The following is a 23,514-nucleotide window of genomic DNA, read 5'->3' on the forward strand; positions in this document are numbered from 1 at the left end:
AGCAAGTGGATTTTAACAGCCCCCCTCTTATTTTGCAAACAAAGCCTCTTTTCAGGCCGGGGGGACTCGAGAGGACTGGCCCGTCACAGCAGCTCCTCTGGTCTCATCCTCGGCACTATAATTAATGAAACTGCGGCAGGAGAGGCTGTGTAAAGCAGGGGGCCATCGTCGCTGGCACATACCGGTCCTCGCCAAATACAGCCAGACACAGCCTGAGGAACACTGATACAAACAGGATGTTTACCTTTCCTGGCTGTTCTTTGAGCTGGTTCTATTATGCCACCCTGACCCTGGAAGTGGCTGTGAATGAAAACTCTGCCAATATGAATGAATGTTAATGTTATGGGACTCACGGAGCAGCCGACATCATTTAGCAGCTTTCCCCCCTCATTACCCTCTCTCATTAGCGTTCCAATGAACTCTAAAAAGGTTCACACCCAGCCCAGCCATAACTCATCACAGAAAAACACCATCTTTTCTAACACTCTGATCTCTCAAGTTGATCGGACCAATTACTGATCCCTCCTCTCCCAATATAAGCATCTGAAATGAGCCAGGGAGGAAAAATGCAGGCACCTGATGGAGATTTACCACAATAAGAAGAAATCAGCTGCTCCTTCAATACTCTGGCTTTATCAAATATTACAGACTGAGGGTTAAAGACATTCAAGAGAGAAGTTAAAAAGAACAATCCAATGGCCACAAACCTTTCTATAGTCACTCACTGGATTGCTAGGAACCACCTTCCTTCTCTACATGCTACTGTTCAGGTAGCACACCTAGCTTTAGCTTATCTAGTCCTAAACAGTACTGATTAGACATAAGGCCTACCTAGCTTATCCAAACCAATAAATTAGACACGTTAGCAAGATCTGAGGCACCGCTCCAGTTTAAGTTCTGGAGACCTCTGACATAACAAATAGATTAATCTACACAGTAAACACCACAGGGTATAAGCAAGACATGAAAACGGTTTGAAAAGTTACCTCTGACATTGAGTCTGCTCCACTGTGACCCACATTAGTAAGCTTTCGTTTGGTGGAGAAACGCTGGACTAGCAGAGCTAAATGTCTTGAATCCATACAATGCTGCTCGTAATGAGAATGCAAGAGAATTTCTATTTTAATGCTACTGCAGAATGTATGGGTGAACTGTACAGGCTATTGCTGCTAGAACTGGAAGAGTGATGGGCTGGTCTGGGTCCTTGTCTCTCAGATAGCTTTCCTTTCCCTCCACACTGGGAGGGGAACCACTACTCCAGGGCTGTGAGAACAATTGTGCTCTTCCTGCTCAGTGCAGCCACCCTAAAATTACAGGAAAATCTAATCCTGCCAGTCACCTGCAGACAACAAATACAGCTCACTGCAGTGACAGAGGCAATTTAGGCAGTGCCTGGTTATACACACAGGACAGTCACCGAGTTAATCATTCTTTACTGATAGGTGGTGCAAACTGAACATATCATTTGAAGACAGTGATCCCAATTTCACTCAGACAGATAGAAAATTAAAAGGTTTATAAAAACTACGAATGCACTTACCCCTTGGCTTCCAGTAAATCGTATCAGTGGTTGTGAAGACAGGCCCTGAGAGAGATGGAAGAGAACAAATTAACACAGTCACATTGAAAAATGATCATACTGAACAAGTCAATTTAGTGGGTAAAACGTCATAGATCCTGCTTGGTGGGGAAATGTAGTAGACTGTTCAGTAAGGCCCATTCAAGTGACAGGCACACTGCACAAAGCACTGTGCAATAGAGAAATCTAACCATCTCGAAATCACCATCCTATTACCCTTGTTATGAATCTTCAAAAAGTCTAGTCATACAAAAAGATTAATCTTGATAATCTAGCTAATGTCCTTTGAACATTATGATAGAACTAATATGTCAAGCAGCAACAGGTGAGGAAGTAGTCCCTTTATTTCCCATATGCAAACTAACTCAGTGGATCACTGTCAGCATGAGCTTTTAAATGTCATTTTTGGATGAGGGGTAACAACCACGTATTTCACATCAAGCACTCAGATTAGAGTTCATTTTGGACCTGCCCCCGCGCAGTGGAAATTGCCTCGCAATGCCGCGCCAAACTCTAAACGTTGAGGCCTTGCTATCACTCAACCCATTAAACCATCCCTTTAGAGGGTGACAAGATTGAAATGCAAAGCAAGCAGCAGGCTATCAACTTCAATCAGCAGAGTTTCCTCATTTTCATGTGTTCACCTACATACACACAAGCAGACAGATACACAGGCATATTCATCAGATAATCTGTACGCATAAAAAGCAGCATGCCAGTACCTGGGCAGTCATTTGTTTTATTTGTTTTATAGGACGTTCATTACAACAGCCAGTCAATCAGTATAGTGTTCAAGGTGCTGACATTTTTCAAAATATTTTTAGCTGTTAGCAGCCCCCAGATGAGGCTGTTAAATTAAGTTTTGGGGTACAAACACGGTCAATAAATCCTCTAGATTTTCACAAAGCACACCCATAAAATCAGACGAGCATTGAGCATAGCCTGATGACTATAGGCTTGGCCAGTATACCGGGGTATTTGGAACAAGCCACGGGATGGTTTTATAATACCGCCCAAACTATTTATTTTAAGCATTCAAATCTATTTGAATATTTGTAGCTACTTTAAGTAAACACCTGCAGTCAACTTGTGCAATACATTAGGAGATAAAGAACATTGCGTTCTTCATTTCATCTGTCACATTACGTACAGTAGCTTACTGTAGTCCCCAGTCACTGTTTACAAGCACACAATGACAAGATACCGGTGCCTTGTGAGTCACACGGTTGTGCAGCATGCGCCAGTTGATCTAATCACAGTATGGAATTCACAACTAAAATGTTTGCCAGCTAGATATTTTATAAATATTACGTCCTAAATGCTCTGCAGTTGTACATTTGGTTTGCTAATTTAGTAGCTAGTTAAGTTGTTTGCTTCTTCCAAAAAATCAAGCATTCGCTTGTTGACAGCAGAGAATCCCCTCCTGGAACAAGAGCCTTGCTGGTTAAGTAGCGTTTGAGTTAAATTGGATCATTTAGGTCAGAAACATACAAAATGTTGGCAATGCCCTCATTAGCATTTAGTTAGCGTTGTCTAACGATTCCTTATTACAAGTATTCCCAAAGTGGGGTACGCCGTTGGGGGGAGTAGAGGTTGACCGATTAAAATTAGGACCAATATCAAGTTCCTAACAATCGGAAATCTGTAATTTTGGACACCGATTTTGCCGATTTTATTTTTTTACACCTTTATTTAACTACGCAAGTAAGTTAACACATTCTTATTTTCAATTACGGTCTAGGAACGGTGGGTTAACAATATTAACCAGGTGAAATTGTGTCACTTCTCTTGCGTTCATTGCACGCAGAGTCAGGGTATATGCAACAGTTTGGGCCGCCTGGCTCGTTTACGAGATGATCGTTTCTGGATTCGACCATATTGATGACCTACGGCCCGCACGTGTGTGTTATGTTATAATTAAGTCTGAGTGATGGTAGGCATCAACAGGCTCATAAGCATTCATTCAAACAGCACTTTCGTGCGTTATGCCAACAGCTCTGCTGTTTATGACTTCAAGCCTATCAACTCCCGAGATTAGGCTGATGTAACCGATGTGATGTGAAATGGCTAGCTAGTTAGCGGGATGCTAATAGCATGTCAAACGTCACTCGCTCTGAGACTTGGAGTAGCTGTTCCGCTTGCTCTGCATGGGTAACGCTGCTTCGAGGGTGGCTGTTGTGTTCCTGGTTCGAGCCCAGGTAGGAGCGAAGAGGTACGGAAGCTATACTGTTACACTGGCAATACTAAAGTGCTAATAAGTACATCCAAAGGTATATGAAATACAAATGGTAGAGAGAGAAATAGGAATTCTAGGACTATAATAACTAGAACCTAAAACTTCTTACCTGGGAAGATTGAAGACTCATGTTAAAAGGAACCACCAGCTTTCATATGTTCGCATGTTCTGAGCAAGGAACTTAAACGTTAGCTTTCTTACATGGCACATATTGCACTTTTACTTTCTTCTCCAACACTGTTTTTGCATTATTTAAACCAAATTGAACATGTTTCATTATTTATTTGAGGCTAAATTGATTTTGACGTATTATATTAAGTTAAAGTGTTCATTCAGTATTGTTGTAATTGTCATTATTACAAATAAATAAAAATTGGCAGATTAAATCGGTATCAGCTTTTTTTGTCCTCCAATAATCTGTATCAGCGCTGAAAAATCATAATCGGTCAACCTCTAATAGAGACCCATACCAGCTCTATTGGTAGAACTGTTACTACCAGCAGTACTTCACCTGTTGACGGCAAGTTGTTCTGCCTCCACGAGCACAACCAACGCTAGCATCAGTAATTGTACATTTGTTGTTAGCCCAGCTAGCACGGACACTGACAGTTGTGAATCTGATGCAGCTGAAGAGCTACCCTCCCCTTACCCGGGAAAGCACCGAACAGACAGGACGTTGGACCATCGAAAAGGGGCAAATATTCTAAATACATTGATTTGGGGTTCACTTATATTGGGAGAAGTGCCTTTCCTTCCGTGTTTGGTGCGCAAAAGTACTCAACTCAATGAAACCTTGACTCTTGCAGACATTTTAGGAAAAAAAAAAATCATGCTAATTTGAAAAATAAGCCACGGGAGTTTGAGTGAGAATTAAGACGACTTTCGAGTAGTAAGACTAAATTGGCTGACGACAACTGGGGTAAGCCTGATCATCGACAATGATGAGACGACCTATAGGGAGGTCAAAGAACTGGCAGCGTGGTGCCAGGACAACAACCTCTCCCTCAATGTGAGTAAGACAAAAGGAGCGGATCGTGGACTACAGGAAAAGAAGTGCCGAACAGGCCCCCATTAACATTGACGAGGCTGTAGTGGAGCAGGTTGTGAGCTTCAAGTTCCTTGGTGTCCACATCAACAAACTATCATGGTCCAAACATACCAAGACAGTCGTGAAGAGGGCACGACAAAAAACGTATTCCCCCTCAGGAGACTGAAAAGATTTGGCATGGGTTCCCAGATCATCAAAAGGTTGTACAGCTGCACCATCGACAGCATCCTGACCGGTTGCATCACCGCCTGGTATGGCAACTACTCAGCATCTGACCGTAAGGCGTACGTCACCGGGGCCAAGCTTCCTGCCATCCTGGACCTATATAATAGGTGGTGTCAGAGGAAAGCCCATAAAATTGTCAGAGACTCCAGTCACTCCAAGTTACAGAGTGTTCTCTCTGCTAACGCACAGCAAGATGCACCGGAGCGCCAAGTCTAGGACCAGAATGCTCCTAAACATCTTCTACCCCAAAGTGATTAGGCTGATGAACAATTCATTAATTGATTTGCTAAAATAAAACATACTATTAATAAGATTGGGCTAAAAGCATCGTATATGGTGAGCTACTGAATGGCTTAGAGAGACAAGCCCCATACTATTGGAGGACTTAATTCTTCCTGCTGCCACAGATAAGGCTGGGACAATCTTGGGGGGGGGGAAGCCAAAAAAGAGAAAGCCTTCATCAAACACTGATTCACGACGCATCAGTGACAAGGAGATGTTTCAAAACAATTACTGCGTCTATTTATAAGCCAGTGAATCCTATGCGTTACAGCTGGATGAGTCAGACGTGGTGGGCCTGGCACAGCTCCTGGTATATGTCCATTACATTTATGGGTGGGTCAATTAAGGAAGACACCTTCCGCAAACCACTGGAAACCAAGACAACAGGAGAGGATATTTTGAAAGTACTGGACAATTTTGTGACATCAAATGGACTTGTGGTTAATATGTGTTGGTATCTGTACTGATGGTGCAAAAGCCATGGACAGGGAGGCATAGTGGAGTGGTAACGCATGTGGAAGCAGTTGCACCTGACGCCACTTGGGTACACTGCAGCATCTGAGAGGCTCTTGCTGCCAAGACGATGCCTGACAGCTTGAAAGACGTTTTGGACACGAACAAAGTTAACCATTTTCACTGTAAAGCAAGGCCACCGAACTCTCATGTATTTCCTGTACAACACAATGATATGGGCACCGACCATGTAATGCTTTTACAACATACTGAAGGGAGCTGGTTATCAAGGGGCTAAGTACTGACGTTGTTAAAAATTGAGACAAGTTTAAAGTTCTTTACAGACCATAATTTTCACACGACTGGCCTATCTGGGTGATGTTTTTTTCCCCCCTCTCCTGAAGGATCTCATTTTTCAACCACTCCACACATTTGTTAAACTACAGTTTTGGCAAGTCAGTCAGAACATCTACTTTGTGCATGACATGTAATTTTTCCAAGAATTGTTTAGAGATTATTTAACTTAACAATTCCAGTAGGTCAGAGGTTTACATACACTAAGTTGAATGTGCCTTTAACAGCTTGGAAAATTCCAGAATATTGTGTCATAGGCTAATTGACACCATTTGAGTCAATTGGAGGTGTACCTGTGGATGTATGTCAAGGCCCACAAAATTGTAGACCCCCACAAGTCTGGTTCATCCTTGGGAGCAATTCCCAAACGCCTGAAAGGTACCACATTCATCTGTACAAACAATAGTACGCAAGTATAAACACCATGGGACCACGCAACTGTCATACTGCTCAGGAAGGAGATGCATTCTGTCTCCTAGAGATGAACGTACTTGAGAAAAGAGCAAATCAATCCCAGAACAGCAGCAAAGGACCATGTGAAGATGCTGGAGGAAACTGGTACAAAAGTATCTATATCCACAGTAAAATTAGTCCTATTTTGACATAACCTGAAAGGCGACTCAGCAAGGAAGAAGCCACTTCTCCAAAACCGCCATAAAAAAAGCCAGACTACGGTTTGCAACTGCACATGTGGACAAAGATTGTACTTTTTGGAGGAATGTCCTCTGGTCTGATGAAACAAAGATCATACTTTTTGGCCATAATGATCATCTTTATGTTTGGAGGATAAAGGGGGAGGCTTGCAAGCCGAAGAACAACCGTGAAGCACGGGGGTGGCAGCATCACGTTGTGGGGGTGCTTTGCTGAAGGAGGGACTGGTGCACTGCACAAAATAGACAGCATCATGAGGAAGGGAAATTTTGTGGATATATTGAAGCAACATCTCAAGACATCAGTCAGGAAGTTAAAGCTTGGTCGCAAATGGGTCTTCCAAATGGACAATGACCCCAAGCATACTTCCAAAGTTGTGGCAAAATGGCTTACAAACCTGACTCAGTTACACCAGCTCTGACAGGAGGAATGGGCCAAAATTCCCCCAACTTATTGTGGGAAGCTTGTGGAAGGCTAATCAAAATGTTTGACCCAAGTTAAACAATTTAAAGGCAATGCTACTAAATACTAATTGAGTGTATGTAAACTTCTGACCCACTGGGAATGTGATGAAAGAAATAAAAGCTGAAAGTCATTCTCTACTATTATTCTGACATTTCACATTCTTAAAATTAAAAAGTAGTGATCCTATCTGACCTAAGACAGGGACTTTTTTACTAGGATTGAATGTCTGGAATTGTGAAAAACTGAGTTTAAAACGTAGTTGGCTAAGGCGTATGTAAACTTCAACTGTATATTCAACGTGCGGGACAAAACTGAGGCTATGATTAAGAAGTTGGAGCTCTCCTCGGTCTGCATTAAGGACAACAGGTCTTTCCATCATTGTATGATTTTTTTGTGTGCAAATGAGCTCAAGCTTATGGACAATGTCAAATGTGATATAGTGAAGCACCCAAGTGAGTTGACTGTGCAATTACCCAGGTACTTTCCTGAAACAGATGACAAAAACAAATGGATTCGTTACCCCTTTCATGCCCTGCCTCCAGTCCACTTACAGATATCTGAACAATTGAGCCTCAGAAATTGCAACAAGCAGTTCTGTGAAAATTGAATTTAAAATCAGAAGCCACTGTCATATTTCTGGAATGAGCTGTGCTCAGAGTATCCTGCCTTGGCATATTGCACCGTTAAAGACACAGATGCCCTTCGCAACCACGTACCTATTTGAGAGTGGATTCTCGGCCCTCACTAGCATGAAAACTAAAATACAGGCACAGACTGTGTGGAAAATGATTTAAGACAGGCTCTCTCCAATACAAACCAACATGGCAGAGTTATGTGCATCCTTTCAAGCACACCCTTCTCATTAACCTGTGGTGAGTTATTCACCATTTTCAATGAACAAAAAGGTTTTAGAAAATTATTTTTTGTGCCCTGTTCCTATAAGAGCTCGTTCTCACTTCACACGAGCCGGGTTGTGACAAAAGCTCACATTTAGTATTCATAAGAATGAGTGTATCGTATAGTGTGTGTGGCAAGCTTACAATGAAGGCAAAAAACAACATTTGAGAACTTGCTGACCCTGGTGCTAGAAACAGTACGCAGCTGGAGGTTGAATGTTTGCTGAATGGGTACAGGACTATAAAAAGTTTAGGAACCACTGCCTTCGTACTTGTTGGTAAGTGACGTTTTTGGGGATTTGAATATTAATATTTTTTAAATAAATACAAGCAGTCAAATTGTGCACTAATAGATAATGCAGAACACATTTTGCCCGCTAGATAATTTATGATGAAGTCATGAAGCCTACAGGTACTAGTTTCCCCAAAAAACAAGTTTAAGGCAGTCATGTTTGTTTACAAAGAAGCAAAATTAGCAAAATGGGAGCTTCGTGAGGTGAGTCACTCTTGCAGGGGAACCTAAGTGAGGTGATCAAGTTACACTTGAAATTCAATACTAATGTTTGCCAACTATATATCTTGTAAGTTAAGTTAATATGTGCCAAATACATTCTCTGCAGCTTGGGTTCTCTAACTTTAGCTAAGGGGCTAACGTTAACTTGCAAGATAAAGCTTCTTGGTAACAGTAGCAGAGACAATCCCCTCCTGGATTAAGAACCCTGCTGTCTAATATTTGGTTTGTGTGTGCTGCAAACTGCATTTTGAGATAATTGCATAACTTCGAGCTGGGTTGCCTGTCCTAGTAGTAAATGATTGCATGTGTTCGTTAGCATTTACATAACATCCGCTATGAGAATTTCTTAGTACTTCTTAGCATTCTGGTAAGTGATGTTTTATGGGCTTTTTTTTTTTTTTTTACTTTGAAAAAAAAAAAAAAAAAAAAACACAATTAGCACCCCTTGTGTGCACTACTGGTAAAACTGTATATCCCGGGATGGCACTGGCACGGTATGGAAATCTGGATACCACAATGTACCCAACAGCACAGTAAAATGATATCAAATGCATCATGACATAGGCAGACTTAAGAAATCAACATCATTTGTGTGAATTAGGCATGAGAAATACTTCATCAAAACCCTAATAGAACAATAAACAAAAAAATTGATCAAATTCTTTAATGTTATGAGCAAAATAACTTTGGTAAACAAGTTGTACACAATCTTCCATCCAAAGCATGTGGGGTTTTGAAGCCCCATCAGTGTTATCATCCGTTCAACCTACAACAAAGCCTGACCGTATCTGAATGTGTGAGAGAAAAATAAGATTGAAGAACAAGTTCCCCTTTGGTTAAGCTTTAAACCTATTACACAATGGTGTACACCACTACTGCTAAAGAAGCCATGGTAGCAGCACAGCAGACAGCTGGGCATATCAGTGTATAGCCTACTCTATCCAAGTCAAGCAGACATAGCCATTAACATACCACTACTGAGGAAACTTTTGGTTGCATGATGAGACTTAAGAGCATAACATGATTTTCCTGATGGCAGATAAAGCACAAAAATTCCACTAAGCAGTGCCAAGCTTCTATAAGTCAGCCTGCCTATGTAATGAACAATATCCGGAGGGAAAATACTTGACAACTGACAAGCAAGAGGAAGTCCATCTGGTTTCCTTCCTCATTGACATGTCTGGAGCTCACGTGAACCATAAAGCGAGGCTAGCCTGCCCAGAGCAGCCTTTGGAAAGAGCAGGGTCGTGCTGCAACTGAGGGGATGCTGGCACTGCAGAGCCCTACAAAATGTGTTTTATTATGAGTCTGAGAGATATAAGTACATTTTTTACATGCATTTATGCCCTTATTTTAGGCACTAATCTTTATCTATGCTTAAATGTTACCGGTACCGGGAACCTTCAGACGAGTCTTGAGGCTTGTGAAGGCCCTAGAGCAAAACAGAGATCATCATCGTGTTCGTGAGAATCTCATCTTTCAAGAGTGTAGTTTGAGGGCCAAACCGTTTGGACGCTACATCCGATTTTGTGAGAAGCCCGATTTTTGGGATGTCTCATGGTTTAATAAACACCGCTTTAGCTCTGCCACCTTTCACCGCAGATGCGTTAATATAGGCAGATTGAGACGCAGCTTGAACAGACGCATTTTAATGTGGATTTTTAAAAATGTTAATTTGATTTTACATAGGGGCGTGACCATTGTAGGCTAAGGGTTAATGCAAGTGAGCACTAGCAAGAGACCATTGGTTAGCGATGTTTCTGTAGCGCTCCTGTGATGTCCGGTCCTCTGGCAGTCTCTATGGGGGTGCCACGGGGTTCAATTCTCGGGCCGACTCTTTTCTCTGTATATATATCAATGATGTTGCTCTTGCTGTATACACCATTCTGTATACGTCTGGCCCTTCCTTGGACACTGTGCTATCTAACCTCCAAATGAGCTTCAATGCCATACAACACTCCTTCCGTGGCCTCCAACTGCTCTTAAACGCTAGTAAAACCAAATGCATGCTTTTCAACCGTTCTCTGCCTACGCCCGACTAGCATCACCACCCTGGATGGTTTCGACCTAGAATATGTGGACATCTATAAGTACCTAGGTGCCTGGTTAGACTAAACTCTCCTTCCAGACTCATATCAAACATCTCCAATCCAAAATCAAATCTAGAGTCGGCTTTCTATTTTGCAACAAAGCCTCCTTCACTCACGCCGCCAAACTTAGCCTAGTAAAACTGAATATCCTACAGATCCTCGACTTCGGCGATGTCATCTACAAAATAGCTTCCAATACTCTACTCAGCAAACTGGATGCAGTTTATCACAGTGCCATCCATTTTGTTACTAAAGCACCTTATACCACCCACCACTGCGACCTGTATGCTCTAGTCGGCTGGCCCTCGCTACATATTCGCCGCCAGACCCACTGGCTCCAGGTCATCTACAAGTCCATGCTATATAAACCGCCGCCTTACCGCAGTTCACTGGTCACGATGGCAACACCCACCCGTAGCATGCGCTCCAGCAGGTGTATCTCACTGATCATCCCTATAGCCAACACCTCATTTGGCCGCCTTTCGTTCTAGTTCTCTGCTGCCTGTGACTGGAACGAATTGCAAAAATCGCTGAAGTTGGAGACTTTTATCTCCCTCACCAACTTCAAACATCTGCTATCTGAGCAGCTAACCGATCGCTGCAGCCGTACATAGTCTATCGGTAAATAGCCCACCCAATTTACCTACCTCATCCCCATACTGTTTTTATTTATTTACTTTTCTGCTCTTTTGCACACCAGTATCTCTACCCACACATGACCATCTGATCATTTATCACTCCACTGTTAATCTGCTAAATTGTAATTATTCGCCTACCTCCTCATGCCTTTTGCACACAATGTATATAGAGACTTTCTTTTTCTTTTTTCCCCCCACTGTGTTATTGACTTGTTTATTGTTTACTCCATGTGTAACTGTGTTGTCTGTTCACACTGCTATACTTTATCTTGGCCAGGTCGCAGTTGTAAATGAAAACTTGTTCGCAACTAGCCTACCTGGTTAAATAAAGGTGAAATTAAAATATAAAAATAAAACACTTGCTTAATTTGGCACGTGACATAAAATTCGATTTGCAAAACAAATGGACCCTGGATTTATGTCAATAGTCATGATCTCATTCTGCCAGGTAGGCATAGGTTACTTTGAAGTTGACATTTAATTAAGAACGCTTTACGAAAAGCCTTTCCATCTACCAGAAGGTTATCATTAGCATCGCTAACAACTACACACAGGTTTCAGAAAGATGCTAGAAAATATGAAATCACTGATGCCTTTTCTTGTCATGATTAAGTTCATTACATTTAGTTGACTTCCTACTAAGTTCAATACATTTTATATTGTCGAATTCCGTTTTAATGACTGGATTCCGTGATTGCGGCCACATTCTCCACAATGCGGATTTTATAGGACCCTACTAAACACAGCCACAGAGCTCACACACTAGCAGCTGAGAACATGGCACTGAACAGGGTAGCCCTGGCATGCGTACTTTCCCATTAGTCATATAATTATGGTTTTTAGTGTTCTCAAATCATGGGTAACTTTTGACACATCAAAAAGGTTCAGGTTCTTCCTTTGCCACATCCTTATGAGAATGAGGTGCTAACTTGAACAAACTATGTGGTGAATGCAGATTCAGTGCAAATTGGGCATAAAGACAACGCACAAGGAATGTATTAAAACCAACACCCGTGGTCAGATTTGAGTGAATGATTTGGAATGTGTGATGCAATGTGAGAATTTAAATTTCACAAGTAACAATACCAAACAGTCATTGAAACAGGCACTTTATATTTCTAACCAACAGAATAGAGATCTTCTCCAATACAACCCCTCCCTTTCCGGACAAGAGATCCCCTCTGGTTTTACCTAGACGTGTGTGCTCAAGTCCAACTAGCCAGCCAGACCTTTAATGGAGCCTGCACATTCAGTCCCCCCACCGCAATGTAAAACAGAGCACCGAATTTAGCTCCCCCATCCCCCTCCACTGACAGAGTGCAACACTCAGCCTGTTCATTTGAATGGGCTGCTGACATGTCACTATTCTCTGGGACTGGAGCCCAGAATGTTCTACAGAGCTAACCTTAGGACAGAATGTGGCCCCTGACTAGGTCTGGGGCGATAGCAGTATTGCAATACTCGTTAGTGTTGCGGCAAGGAAACAAAAAAAAAGCACATTGAACTTCTTTAGGAAAACAGCCCCAATCATGGAAACAAGGATTACATGTGACTAGATGACATTTACTTTCCAAGCTATAGCACACAATATTTTACATACAGCAGGTTTTTAAAGGACCAAAGTGTTGCCTGCTTTGTGTTTTAATTTTTGCCATGGAAAAACTATTGCAATACTGGTAAAGTCACAGCCCTAATTCTGACCGTGACTCAATGACAGGGCCATGGAAGTTCACACAACACCAGAGAATGGCCAACATCTGGTGTCATGCAACAAAGAGACAAATTTGATTGAGTCTAGGCCCAAGATTTCTACTCCCCGGGGAGTACCTTCGTAAGACAAAGACTGATAACACGAGGTTAGAATAGAGAGTTGAGCGATGGTGATCCTTCAACATACATTCACCTTTTGTTGGCACTTGAATGAGTGGTTTGGACACAGGGAAGTTATTGACTTGCAGACTAGTTGGCAAAGTGTCAGCTGTCTGAGTCTCGTGTTACCTGCATGCGAAGAGAAGACAGATATGCGGAAAAGACATATGCAAAGACCCATTCCTGCCAAAGCACAATGTTTTCACTGGTGCTTTCCCCTTTTAACATTAGGGGTACATTCTATTTGGATTACAGTCCTGCAATAGAAGAGACAATAATAGTTAGTCTTAATCCCCATCCACATGAACCTGCCTGTAACAAGACTAGCATGTCATGTGTCAGATCGGTAGGAGAGCTACTCCTAAAACATTGCAGGCCTCAATGTTAACCAAATAAACATCCCAATAGATAACAGTGCAGTGGTGTATTACCCTCATCTCTCTGGGGAGATATTTGCACTACTATAAAACACTGGTTTAAAGTTTAAACTCAATGTAACAAACGCTCACAAATCAATGAGGGTCATTGTGTTGGCTTATTTGGAATCACGTCAATGGGTCTACACACTTCTTTGAAACAAAAATGTACTACTTTACATAAAACTGCTTAATGTATTAAACCACATAGGCCTAAAACAGCTTAAATTAATGATTGACAGACGAGGCCGTTTCCACATGGATAGATATGACATTTTTTCATGTACCAGTGACGTTTGAAAATAGTGACGACATAACACTATTGTTCCACTCTTTAAAACAAAATCAAAATACTACGAGGTTAGGCTAGTTTGCAACAGCTGCCTGTAGAGGAACTGAGCAATCAAATTCCTTAGAAAGAACATTTCAGTCGGAAAGTGAAGGTGACATGTCTATGAAGCTTCAACAAACAGCAGAAATTGGAACTTGAGATACATACACCTTAGAACTATGAAAAATCTCAATGCATTAAAAAGGAACTCTTTGCTGGGAGTTCCAGTTGTAGGTTGAAGTGGGGAAGACTAATTCAAGATGTGATAACGGATTCTGCGTTTTTCTGGCAGAAAAGGACAGAAACACAGATATAAAATTATTCTTATTGGAAAAACTGCTCGGCGTCAGTCAGAGTTTGCTCCAAATCATGAATGTAAAAGGACTAATTTTGTGTTTCAGTTGCACTTCTCTGGGTCAGATAAATCTCTGCTTTCGTCTTGACCAATCAAATTCCACCATTCACGAACAGGCTTTAATCACCATACAGCGCGCCGACTGATGTGTACACTTTTCTCTGGTACTTTTTTCCCTGTGTTTCTCTCTGATAGCAAGTTAATCTCAATGTTCAACAACGCATCGTTCAACACAATAGTCAAGTACAAAACCGTCACTAAGCTCAGGACTGAACACATTCCTCTGCAACTGGATCCTAGACTTCCTGACAGGTTGCCCCCGGCGGTGAGGGTAGTCAACACCTCAATGCTGACCCTCAACACGGGGGACCCTCAGGGTTGTGTGCTTATCAGCACAAGTCAAATTACCCACATAATACCACCCAATTATGGGACATTAACTAACCTGTGACAAAGGAACTAAAAGTAATGACAGATGCTGTTATGAGGATCAGGATCCTCCTGAATTGTCAAGGACTCATCTGTGACGAGGTCAGAGGAACAGAGACGTTCCCACGTGGGCCAGGGCCTCAGACATGGTGTTAAGATCCAACAACAGAACCAGACCAGCTGTCAGCAGGACAGGACATTATCTGGGGCAGCTCCCAACACTTGACTACTGGGTCATTTGTCTTTTACAGTGCAATGACTAGACACGAGACGTAGCAAGAATGCAGATTAGGTCTGCTCTGTACACATTGACACCAGGCCGTGCAGTGTGACTTGCCCACGGCAGTCATATGGCTGTGGTTATGGTCTCGCTAGTGTCCCATTCGTTCTGTTCAAACTGGGGAGTCAGCATTCCTTAAATATCAATGGCACCAGGGCTGGCTGACCAGCACGAAGCAACAAAATCTAGATCTAGGGTCAGAAACCTTCTCTGTATCATCCCAGATGGCATGAGACAAACTTTCAAAGTGCGTTCCTTGACAAATAAGAAAATTACATGGGTTTCAGACAATGCAAAATATGGACTACTGTTTAACAAATGGGCAAAAAGCAGTAAGAAAGTAGATCCTATTTTGGCTTATATCAACTGACAGATTGCACGATTGGGTGGAAACATGTCTTTATGAGGCTGGAATACACCATTTCCAGTGACAGCCAATCGAAGGCCTTCACCCGAGGCAACAAACATGCATACTAAGTGAAGCAGCAGGTAGCCTAGTGGTGAGAGCGTTGGGCCAGTAACCGAAAGGTTGCAGGATTGTGTCCCCGAGCTGACAAGGCAAAAATCTGTCCTTCTGCCCACTGTACCTCGCTAGGTCGTCATGGTAAATAAGAATTTGTTCTTAACTGACAACTAGTAAAATTAAAAAGTAGGAGAGAGGACAGCTCATTAAAGCTCAATCAGCCCCTTGTCTTTAGTGTCAAGGGGAAAAGTCAACCCAGAGCATTAACATCTCTCCTTGAGCCCGCCAGCAAACTAAAAGGCTTTCCAATGACAAGATATGAGGCATCGCATCTGCTAGTTTGTGAAGCTACTTGTAGCAAACATCTCTAAGCTTACGAGCAAGACTGGATCACATGTGAGAAACATGTTTTTACTCAGCTTATCAATGAAAAACTGGTTAGAAATTATAAACTTCTCTTCATCCTTTAATCATACGTAGAGCTCAATGCTGTGTAAGGAACGTAATGTGAAAATGAATTCTGCCTGCACAGAAGACAAGAATAACTTGGCCTTTACCTCATACATTGAAACCAAAACGCTTTGGGCCAAAACAGTACCGTATTCCCGGGGTATTTGGAAAATAACAGGTTTTTCAATACAGTTTAAACGATTTGCTTTTTTGTATTATAAAATGGAGTATTTTTTATCTAAGTAAATACCTGCGTTCAACTTGTGCAATATGTTAGAAGATAAGGATCACATTAGTCACTTCATCGGTCACTACTTTTCTTTATGAAGCTTACCGGTAGTCCCGAGTGATGTGGTGTTTGTTTACAAGCACAACGACGAGAAGTGATCTAGTATGGAATTCACAAATAAATATTTGCCAGCCATGTACCTTAATAATTAAGTTAACTGTCTAAAAGGTGCTAAAAATGCACTGGTGTTGTTTTCAGTTTGCTAATTTAGTAGCTAGTTCGACATCTTGCTAAAGTGGTTAGTTTATCCAAAATCAGTCTCTGCTTGTTAACAGCAGAGAATCCTCTCCTAGATCAAGAGCCATGCTGTCTAATGTGTTTTGCGCAAGTAGCAAACAGTAGAATTAAGTTACTTGTACAGTTTAGGTCAGAGACTGTATAAAATGTACTTGTTCGCATTCTGTGATTTTACATGTAGTTGTTTGCATTGCTAACTTCCGGATTACAGCGCCTCAGTGAGGATTAAAAACAGTGCCTCTTGTGAGGCTTGGTCGGTATACCGGTGTATTTGGAAATACCATTTAAAAACTAGTCCAATACATTTTTATATTTGTAGCTACTTTAGTAAATACCTTCAGTCAACTTGTGCAATACATTTGCCAATATAATCCCCCAACCACCGGCTTCTAGGGCATTATCACTTAAATACCAGAACAGGAGAAAGTGGGAGCAGGGTTCCAGCTGTGTATTGACAGGGGTCCTGTTCTATATTGAAAGCCAACAGTGTTTTCTGCTTCAAGAGTGATCAAGGATATACAATTATAGTTTTCCTTCACAGAAAATGCATTAGAGCAACACATTCAGCAGAACATTTAACTGTTATCAGATAACAGTAGTGCAACGCTATTTGGCTGGTAGCCACAGAAATGAGCTTACTATGAAAAAGCAAATAAATTGCACAGCCATCATATTTGTAATGTTTATCATAGAAAGATTGCAGCCAGCTTCATTTCATGTTTCGCTTGAAGTTCAGCTTGCATTTTCCCGGAGAACAGTAGTTACACAGAGTGCTGTCTGCTGATAGATGAGAATTTGCAAACGCATTCTGAGTGCTGAAGTGCAACTGAAACGCGAAATTAGTCTTGATGACGAGCAGAAATTTCAATAAGCATTTTAAAACGTTAGATATTTTACGCATTCTTTTTTATCCTGCGTGAAAACCGTGAGCCCTAAATTTAACTTGCAAGTACATGGCTGAATTAATAAAGTGATGCGGCATAATATATGTTAGCTTTCTGCCGTGTTTGAGAAGTCAAGGCCCATTGGATGAGTTTTTGTACAGCAGCCGCTATCTTGATTTCCTTACATTTCTTCTCCGTTCTCGGCCTGTTCTCTGAGCAGAGCAGGCAGGCCCATTGTCCTAGCGACGCCAGACTCCACAGACAGCGTGAAGCCTACACATTCTGTTCCGAGCCAGTACTAGTCTTCCTTCAGACAAGCATTTGTCAAGACTGTTCATTTGCACAATGTTTCTCATTCACATTGCTTGTCAATGTCCCAACTCAACAAAAATAACATTTGGTTGCTCCTACCTATACACTTTATGGAGCGGGATTACCTGTCTCTGCAATTCGTTTATTTTCATTTGCGCTTGTTAGCATATTTAGCTAGCAGCCTGCATTGAAAACGCACCAATACTTGTGCTAATTTTGTTAGCATTCTGGTAAGGCGGCCATTTTCTGGCACCCCCTTGTGTTCAATGCGGGTGTTATCGAATATCCTGGAATGGCATAAGGTCGGTATGACAATCTGTATACCGCCCAAGCCTACTGTATAATAAATACCATTCTCAGAGGAGGACCAGACATAGAAAAGGAAATAATTTATTATTGGATGGTGAAACAGGATGTGTTAAAACAATACTTTCTATATACCATCTTATAGGTTTTCCTCCTGGTCAACATGGGGTAAGAGGCCTAAATGAACTGGTAGTGCTGAACTCTATTCCATCCACAACCAATATTTAATTTCACAAAGCAAGAAGCAATAAAAGATGAGTCATTCTGCAGTGTGTTTGGAATATACAGAAGTCCCCAGACAGAGGAAAAACGGGACCAGCCAGACCTTGGGCACTCCCTTCACAGCTGTTTTTTTTAAATGAACTAGGCAAGTCAGTTAAGAACAAATTCTTATTTACAATGACGGCCTACACCGGCCAAACCCGGACGACGCTGGGCCAATTGTGCGCTGCTCTATGGGACTCCTAATCACAGCAGTTGTGATACAGACTGGAATCGAACCAGGGTGTCTGTAGTGACGCAGTGCTTTAGACCGCTGCACCACTCGGGAGTCCTGGGAACATATCAAAACTGGAGCACAAGGTATTGTCATCTTAACTTCCCTCCTTTCTTTGCAGAGTCTGAGCTTTCAAGATGGATCTTACTTTGTCTGTGGCCAGCTGACTACAGGGCGGAGGGAAACACCCTATTAATGATGCAGGATTTACCTTTAGACCTCCCAGATTAGGATTCTAAAACACTATGCACACTACCCAGAGGGGTCAAAAGGGTATCAATGGCTCCCTCAGACGTAAACGCTGTCGAGCTGGCCAACCTGTCACTTAAAGCATCAGCAGGCTTTAGTTTGGCTCGCAGAAAACACGAACGAGTGTGCTTGCATAGGTCGCAGTTGCAAATGAGAACTTGTTCTCAACTAGCCTACCTGGTTAAATAAAGGTGAAATACATTTAAGACCTTTGATAATATTTTTTAAAGCAGATAAACTCAGTAAAGAAACGTCCCCTTTTCAGGACCCAGTCTTCAGTAAAAATCCAAATAACTTCAGATCTTCATTGTAAAGAGTTTAAACAATGTTTCCCATGCTTGTTCAATGAACCATTAACAATTAATGAACATGCACCTGTGGAACGGTCATTAACACACTAACAGCTTACAGAAGGTAGGCAATTAAGGTCACAGTTATGAAAACATAGGGCACTAAAGAAGTCTTTCGACTGACTCTGAAAAACACCAAAAGAAAGATGCCCAGGGTCCCTGCTCATCTGCGTGAATGTGCCGTAGGCATGCTGCAAGGAGGCATGAGGACTGCAGATGTGGCGAGGGCAATCAATTTCAATGTCCGTAATGTGAGACGTCTAAGACAGTGCTACAGGGAGGCAGGACGGACAGCTGACCGTACAAGCACAGGATGGCAACAACTGCCCAAGTTACACCAGGAACGCACAATCCCTCCATCAGTGCTCAGACTGTCCACAATAGGCTGAGAGAGGCTGGACTGAGGGCTTGTAGGCTTGTTGTAAGGCAGGTCCTCACCAGACATCACCGGCAACAACGTTGCCTATGAGCACTATCTCAAGACGGGGCTGGCAAAAAGTGCTCTCCTCTGACGAGTTGCGATTGTGTCTCACCAGGGGTGATAGTCAGATTCACGTTCGTCATCGAAAGAATGAGCGTTACACTGAGGCCTGTACTCTGGAGCGGGAACGATTTGGAGGTGGAGGGTCCGTCGTGGTCTGGGGCGGTGTGTCACAGCATCATCGGACTGAGCTTGTCGTCATTGCAGGCAATCTCAACGCTGTGCGTTACAGGGAAGACATCCTCCTCCCTCATGTGGTACCCTTCCTGCGGGCTCATCCATGACCCTTCAGCATGACAATGCCACCAGCCATACTGCTCGTTCTGTGTGTGATTTCCTACAAGACAGGAATGTCAGTGTTCTGCCATGGCCAGCGAAGAGCTCGGATCTCAATCCCATTGAGCACGTCTGGGACCTGTTGGACTGGAGGGTGAGGGCTTGGGCCACTCCCCCCAGAAATGTCCAGAAACTTGCAGGTGCATTGGTGGAAGAATGGGGTAACATCTCGCAGCAATAACTGACTTAATTTTGACCCCCCCCCCCTTTGTTCAGGGACACATTCCATTTCTGTTAGTCACATGTCTGGAACTTGTTCAGTTTGTGTCTCAGTTGTTGAATCTTGTTATGTTCATACAAATATTTACACAAGTTAAGTTTGCTGAAAATAAACACAGTTGACAGTGAGGACTTTTTTTCAGTACTGTCTGTCCATTTTGAGATGCTGTAGGCAAAAGAGTCAGAAATAATCTAAGATAAGAAATGTCATTAATTGAAGTTTTTGCCAAACTCATCAAAATGACAAATTATATGCAGAAACTCTTCTGAACTGTTTCAGCTGGGAAGCATGAGGACACCTTTGTGGTGTAATACCAGTGAATATAGGATGAGGTTTATACTATTACATACTGACATAGCTTAAAAGGATAGTTCACCCAAACTACAGCAATCCATGCTTTGGTTTACCTGGCACCTTCTCCAAAAGCATTTGCCCAAATCCCATATAATGGCACAAATCATATTGAAGTCACGACACTTATATTAGCTTTTCTCACACATATTCAAATCTATAAGTGACTGTTGCAACTCAAATGTTAGATAATTTCAGATGATTTAGACAATGCTAATATCAGTCCCATGATTTCAATGTGAAACAAATGATAAAACGTTTAACATTTGGAAGAAGAGCAAGGGAAATAAAACCAAAGCATTTATTGCTTTCATACCTTGTACATAGACTACTTACAGGGTAAGGAAACCAATATGTCATTGTGTAATTTGGGTGAATATCCCTTTAAGGTATTACTCGGCATGTCTGTACGGGAGGACTTGTAGGTGCCTTGCTCAAGGGTACAGACAGATTCTTCACCTAGCTGGCTCTGGAATTCAAACAAGCAACCGTTGGATTAATGGTCCAACGCTATTAACCTCTACGAGAGACATTTCAAAACAATTCCCTCAGCAGTGGACAATGGAGCCTTGGGATGAAAGGCATAAAAAAGTGCTACTATTCATCAACTACAAGGCTAAATCCTCTGAAATCAGCGCCAAGCTCAGGCAGGGTAATAAATGAGAAAAGCTATCCCGCATCGCCACAGATCACAGCGGTCCAATCCCTCCAGTTTAACTACCGCACATTTCTACCAGCATGTTAAATGTGCAACCAGAGGGAAAAACTCTAGACCACCTATACTCCACAAGGAGACGCGTACAAAGCTCTCCCTCACCCTCCGTTTGGCAATTATGACCATAATTCTGTCCTCCTGATTCCTGCTTACAAAAAAATGTAAGCAGGAAGCACCAGAGACTCAGTCTATTAAAAGAAAGTGGTCTGCTGAAGCAGATGCTAAGCTACAGGATTGTTTTGCTAGAAGACTGGAATATGTTCTGGGATTCTTCTGTACACATCAGTCACTGGGTTTATCAATAAGGGCATCGATGACATCGTCCCCAGTGACTGTACGTACATACCCCAACCAGAAGCCATTAATACAGGCAACATCTGCACTGAGCTAAAGGCTAGAGCTGCCGCTTTCAAGAAGCGGGACTCTAACCCATAAGCTTGTAAGAAATCCCGCTACGCCCTCCGACGAACCACCAAACAGGAAAAGTGTCAATACAGGACTAGTATTGAAACCTACTACACCGGCAACAACGCTCATCGGATGTGGCAGGGCTATTGCAAACTATTACAGACTACAAAGGGAAGCACAGCCGCAAGCTGCCCAGCGACAGAAGCTAAATTACTTTTATGCTTGCGTCGAGGCAAGTAACACTGAAACACGCATGAGAGCATCAGCTGTTCCAGACATCTGTGTGATCATGCACTCCGCAGCCGATGTGAGGAAACACTTTAAACTGGTCAGCATTCACAAGGCTGCAGGGCCAGACAGATTACCAGGACGTGTAGTCCGAGCAGTCGCTGACCAACTCGCAAGTATCTTCACTGACATTTTCAACCTGTCCCTGACGGAGTCTGAAATAACAAGATGTTTCAAGCAGACCGCCATAGTCCCTGTGTCCAAGAACACCAAGGTAACCTGCCTAAAAGACTACTGACCCGTAGCACTCACGCCTGTAGGCATGAAGCGCTTTGAAAGGCTAGTCATGGCTCACATCAACCCAGAAACTCTAACCCTCCCCCCACCCCCCCAATTTGCATACCGCCCCAATCTCAATTACACCCTACACTGCCCATTCCCACCTGGACAAAAGGAACACCTATGTGAGAATGCTATTCATTGACTACAGCTCAGCATTCAACACCATAGTGTTCTCAAAGCTCATCACTAAGCTAAGGACCCTGGGACTAAACATCTCCCTCTGCAACTGGATTCTGGACTTCCTGACAGGCCATCACCAGGTGATAGGGGTAGGTAACAACACATCCGCCACGCTGATCCTCAACACAGGGGCCCCTCAGGGGTGCGTGCTCAGTCCCCTCCTGTACTCCCTGTTCACTTGTGACTGCATGGCCAGGCACTACTCCAACGCCATCATCAAGTTTGCCGATGACACAACAGTGGTAGGCCTGATCAACAACGATGAGACAGCATATAGGGAGCAGGTCTGCGGCCTGGCCGTGTGGTGCCAGGACAACAAACTCTCCCTCAATGTGATCAAGACAAAGGAGACGTTTGTGGACTACAGGAGGACCGAGCACACCCCCATTCTCATAGACTGGGCTGTAGTGGAGCAGGTTGAGAGCTTCAAGTTCCTTGGTGTCCACATCAAACTATCATGGTCAACACACCAAGACAGTCCTGAAGAAGGCATGACAAAGCCCATTTCACCCCAGGAGACTGAAAGGATTTGGTAAGGGTCCTCAGATCCTCAAAAGGTTTTCCAGCTGCACCATCAAGAGCATCCTGGCTGGTTGCATCACTGCCTTGTATGGCAACTGCTCATACTGCCCAGTACATCACTGGGGGCAAGCTTCCTGCCATCCAGGACCTCTATACCAGGCAGTGTCAGAGGAAAGCCCTAAAAATGGTCAAAGACTCCAGCCACCCTAGTGATAGACTGTTCTCTCTGCTACAGCACAGCAAGCAGTACTGGAGCGCCAAGTCTAGGTCCAAAAGGCTTGTAAACAGCTTCTACCCCCAAGCCATAAGACTTCTGAACAGCTAATCAAAGGGCTATCCAGACTATTTGCATTGTACTCCTAACAATGTAGCCAAGTCTTTAAATGAATGTTTGTTTAGTTTGCAAGATGCAACAGAATTATGATACTAATAGGCAATGTGCTTCAAAGACGAGCACAGCAGGATATCATCCATGTTCTTATTACCTACATCAAGGACACTGTTAAGTGTTACCAGGGTAGGTAGCTGATGTCAAATATCACTGGCTGTGTTGGGCACTTTCTCTTCCCTAACTTAATTTAAAG

General features: G+C 42.7%; 1 protein-coding gene across 2 annotated transcripts in view; it reads right to left on the reverse strand.

The window, feature by feature from the left end:
- The window catches only part of LOC112250982 (RNA polymerase II elongation factor ELL), a 45,804-nt gene that overhangs the window by 20,872 nt on the left and 1,418 nt on the right, over positions 1-23,514 (reverse strand). For both annotated transcript variants that reach the window (XM_024421561.2, XM_024421560.2), the window contains exon 2: positions 1,541-1,585. In XM_024421561.2, coding sequence (XP_024277329.1) covers positions 1,541-1,585 — 45 coding nt within the window. The remainder of the gene's footprint in view (positions 1-1,540; positions 1,586-23,514) is intronic.

This window comes from Oncorhynchus tshawytscha, linkage group LG05 (genome assembly GCF_018296145.1).
Source record: "Oncorhynchus tshawytscha isolate Ot180627B linkage group LG05, Otsh_v2.0, whole genome shotgun sequence".
NCBI classification, from domain to species: Eukaryota; Metazoa; Chordata; class Actinopteri; order Salmoniformes; family Salmonidae; genus Oncorhynchus; species Oncorhynchus tshawytscha.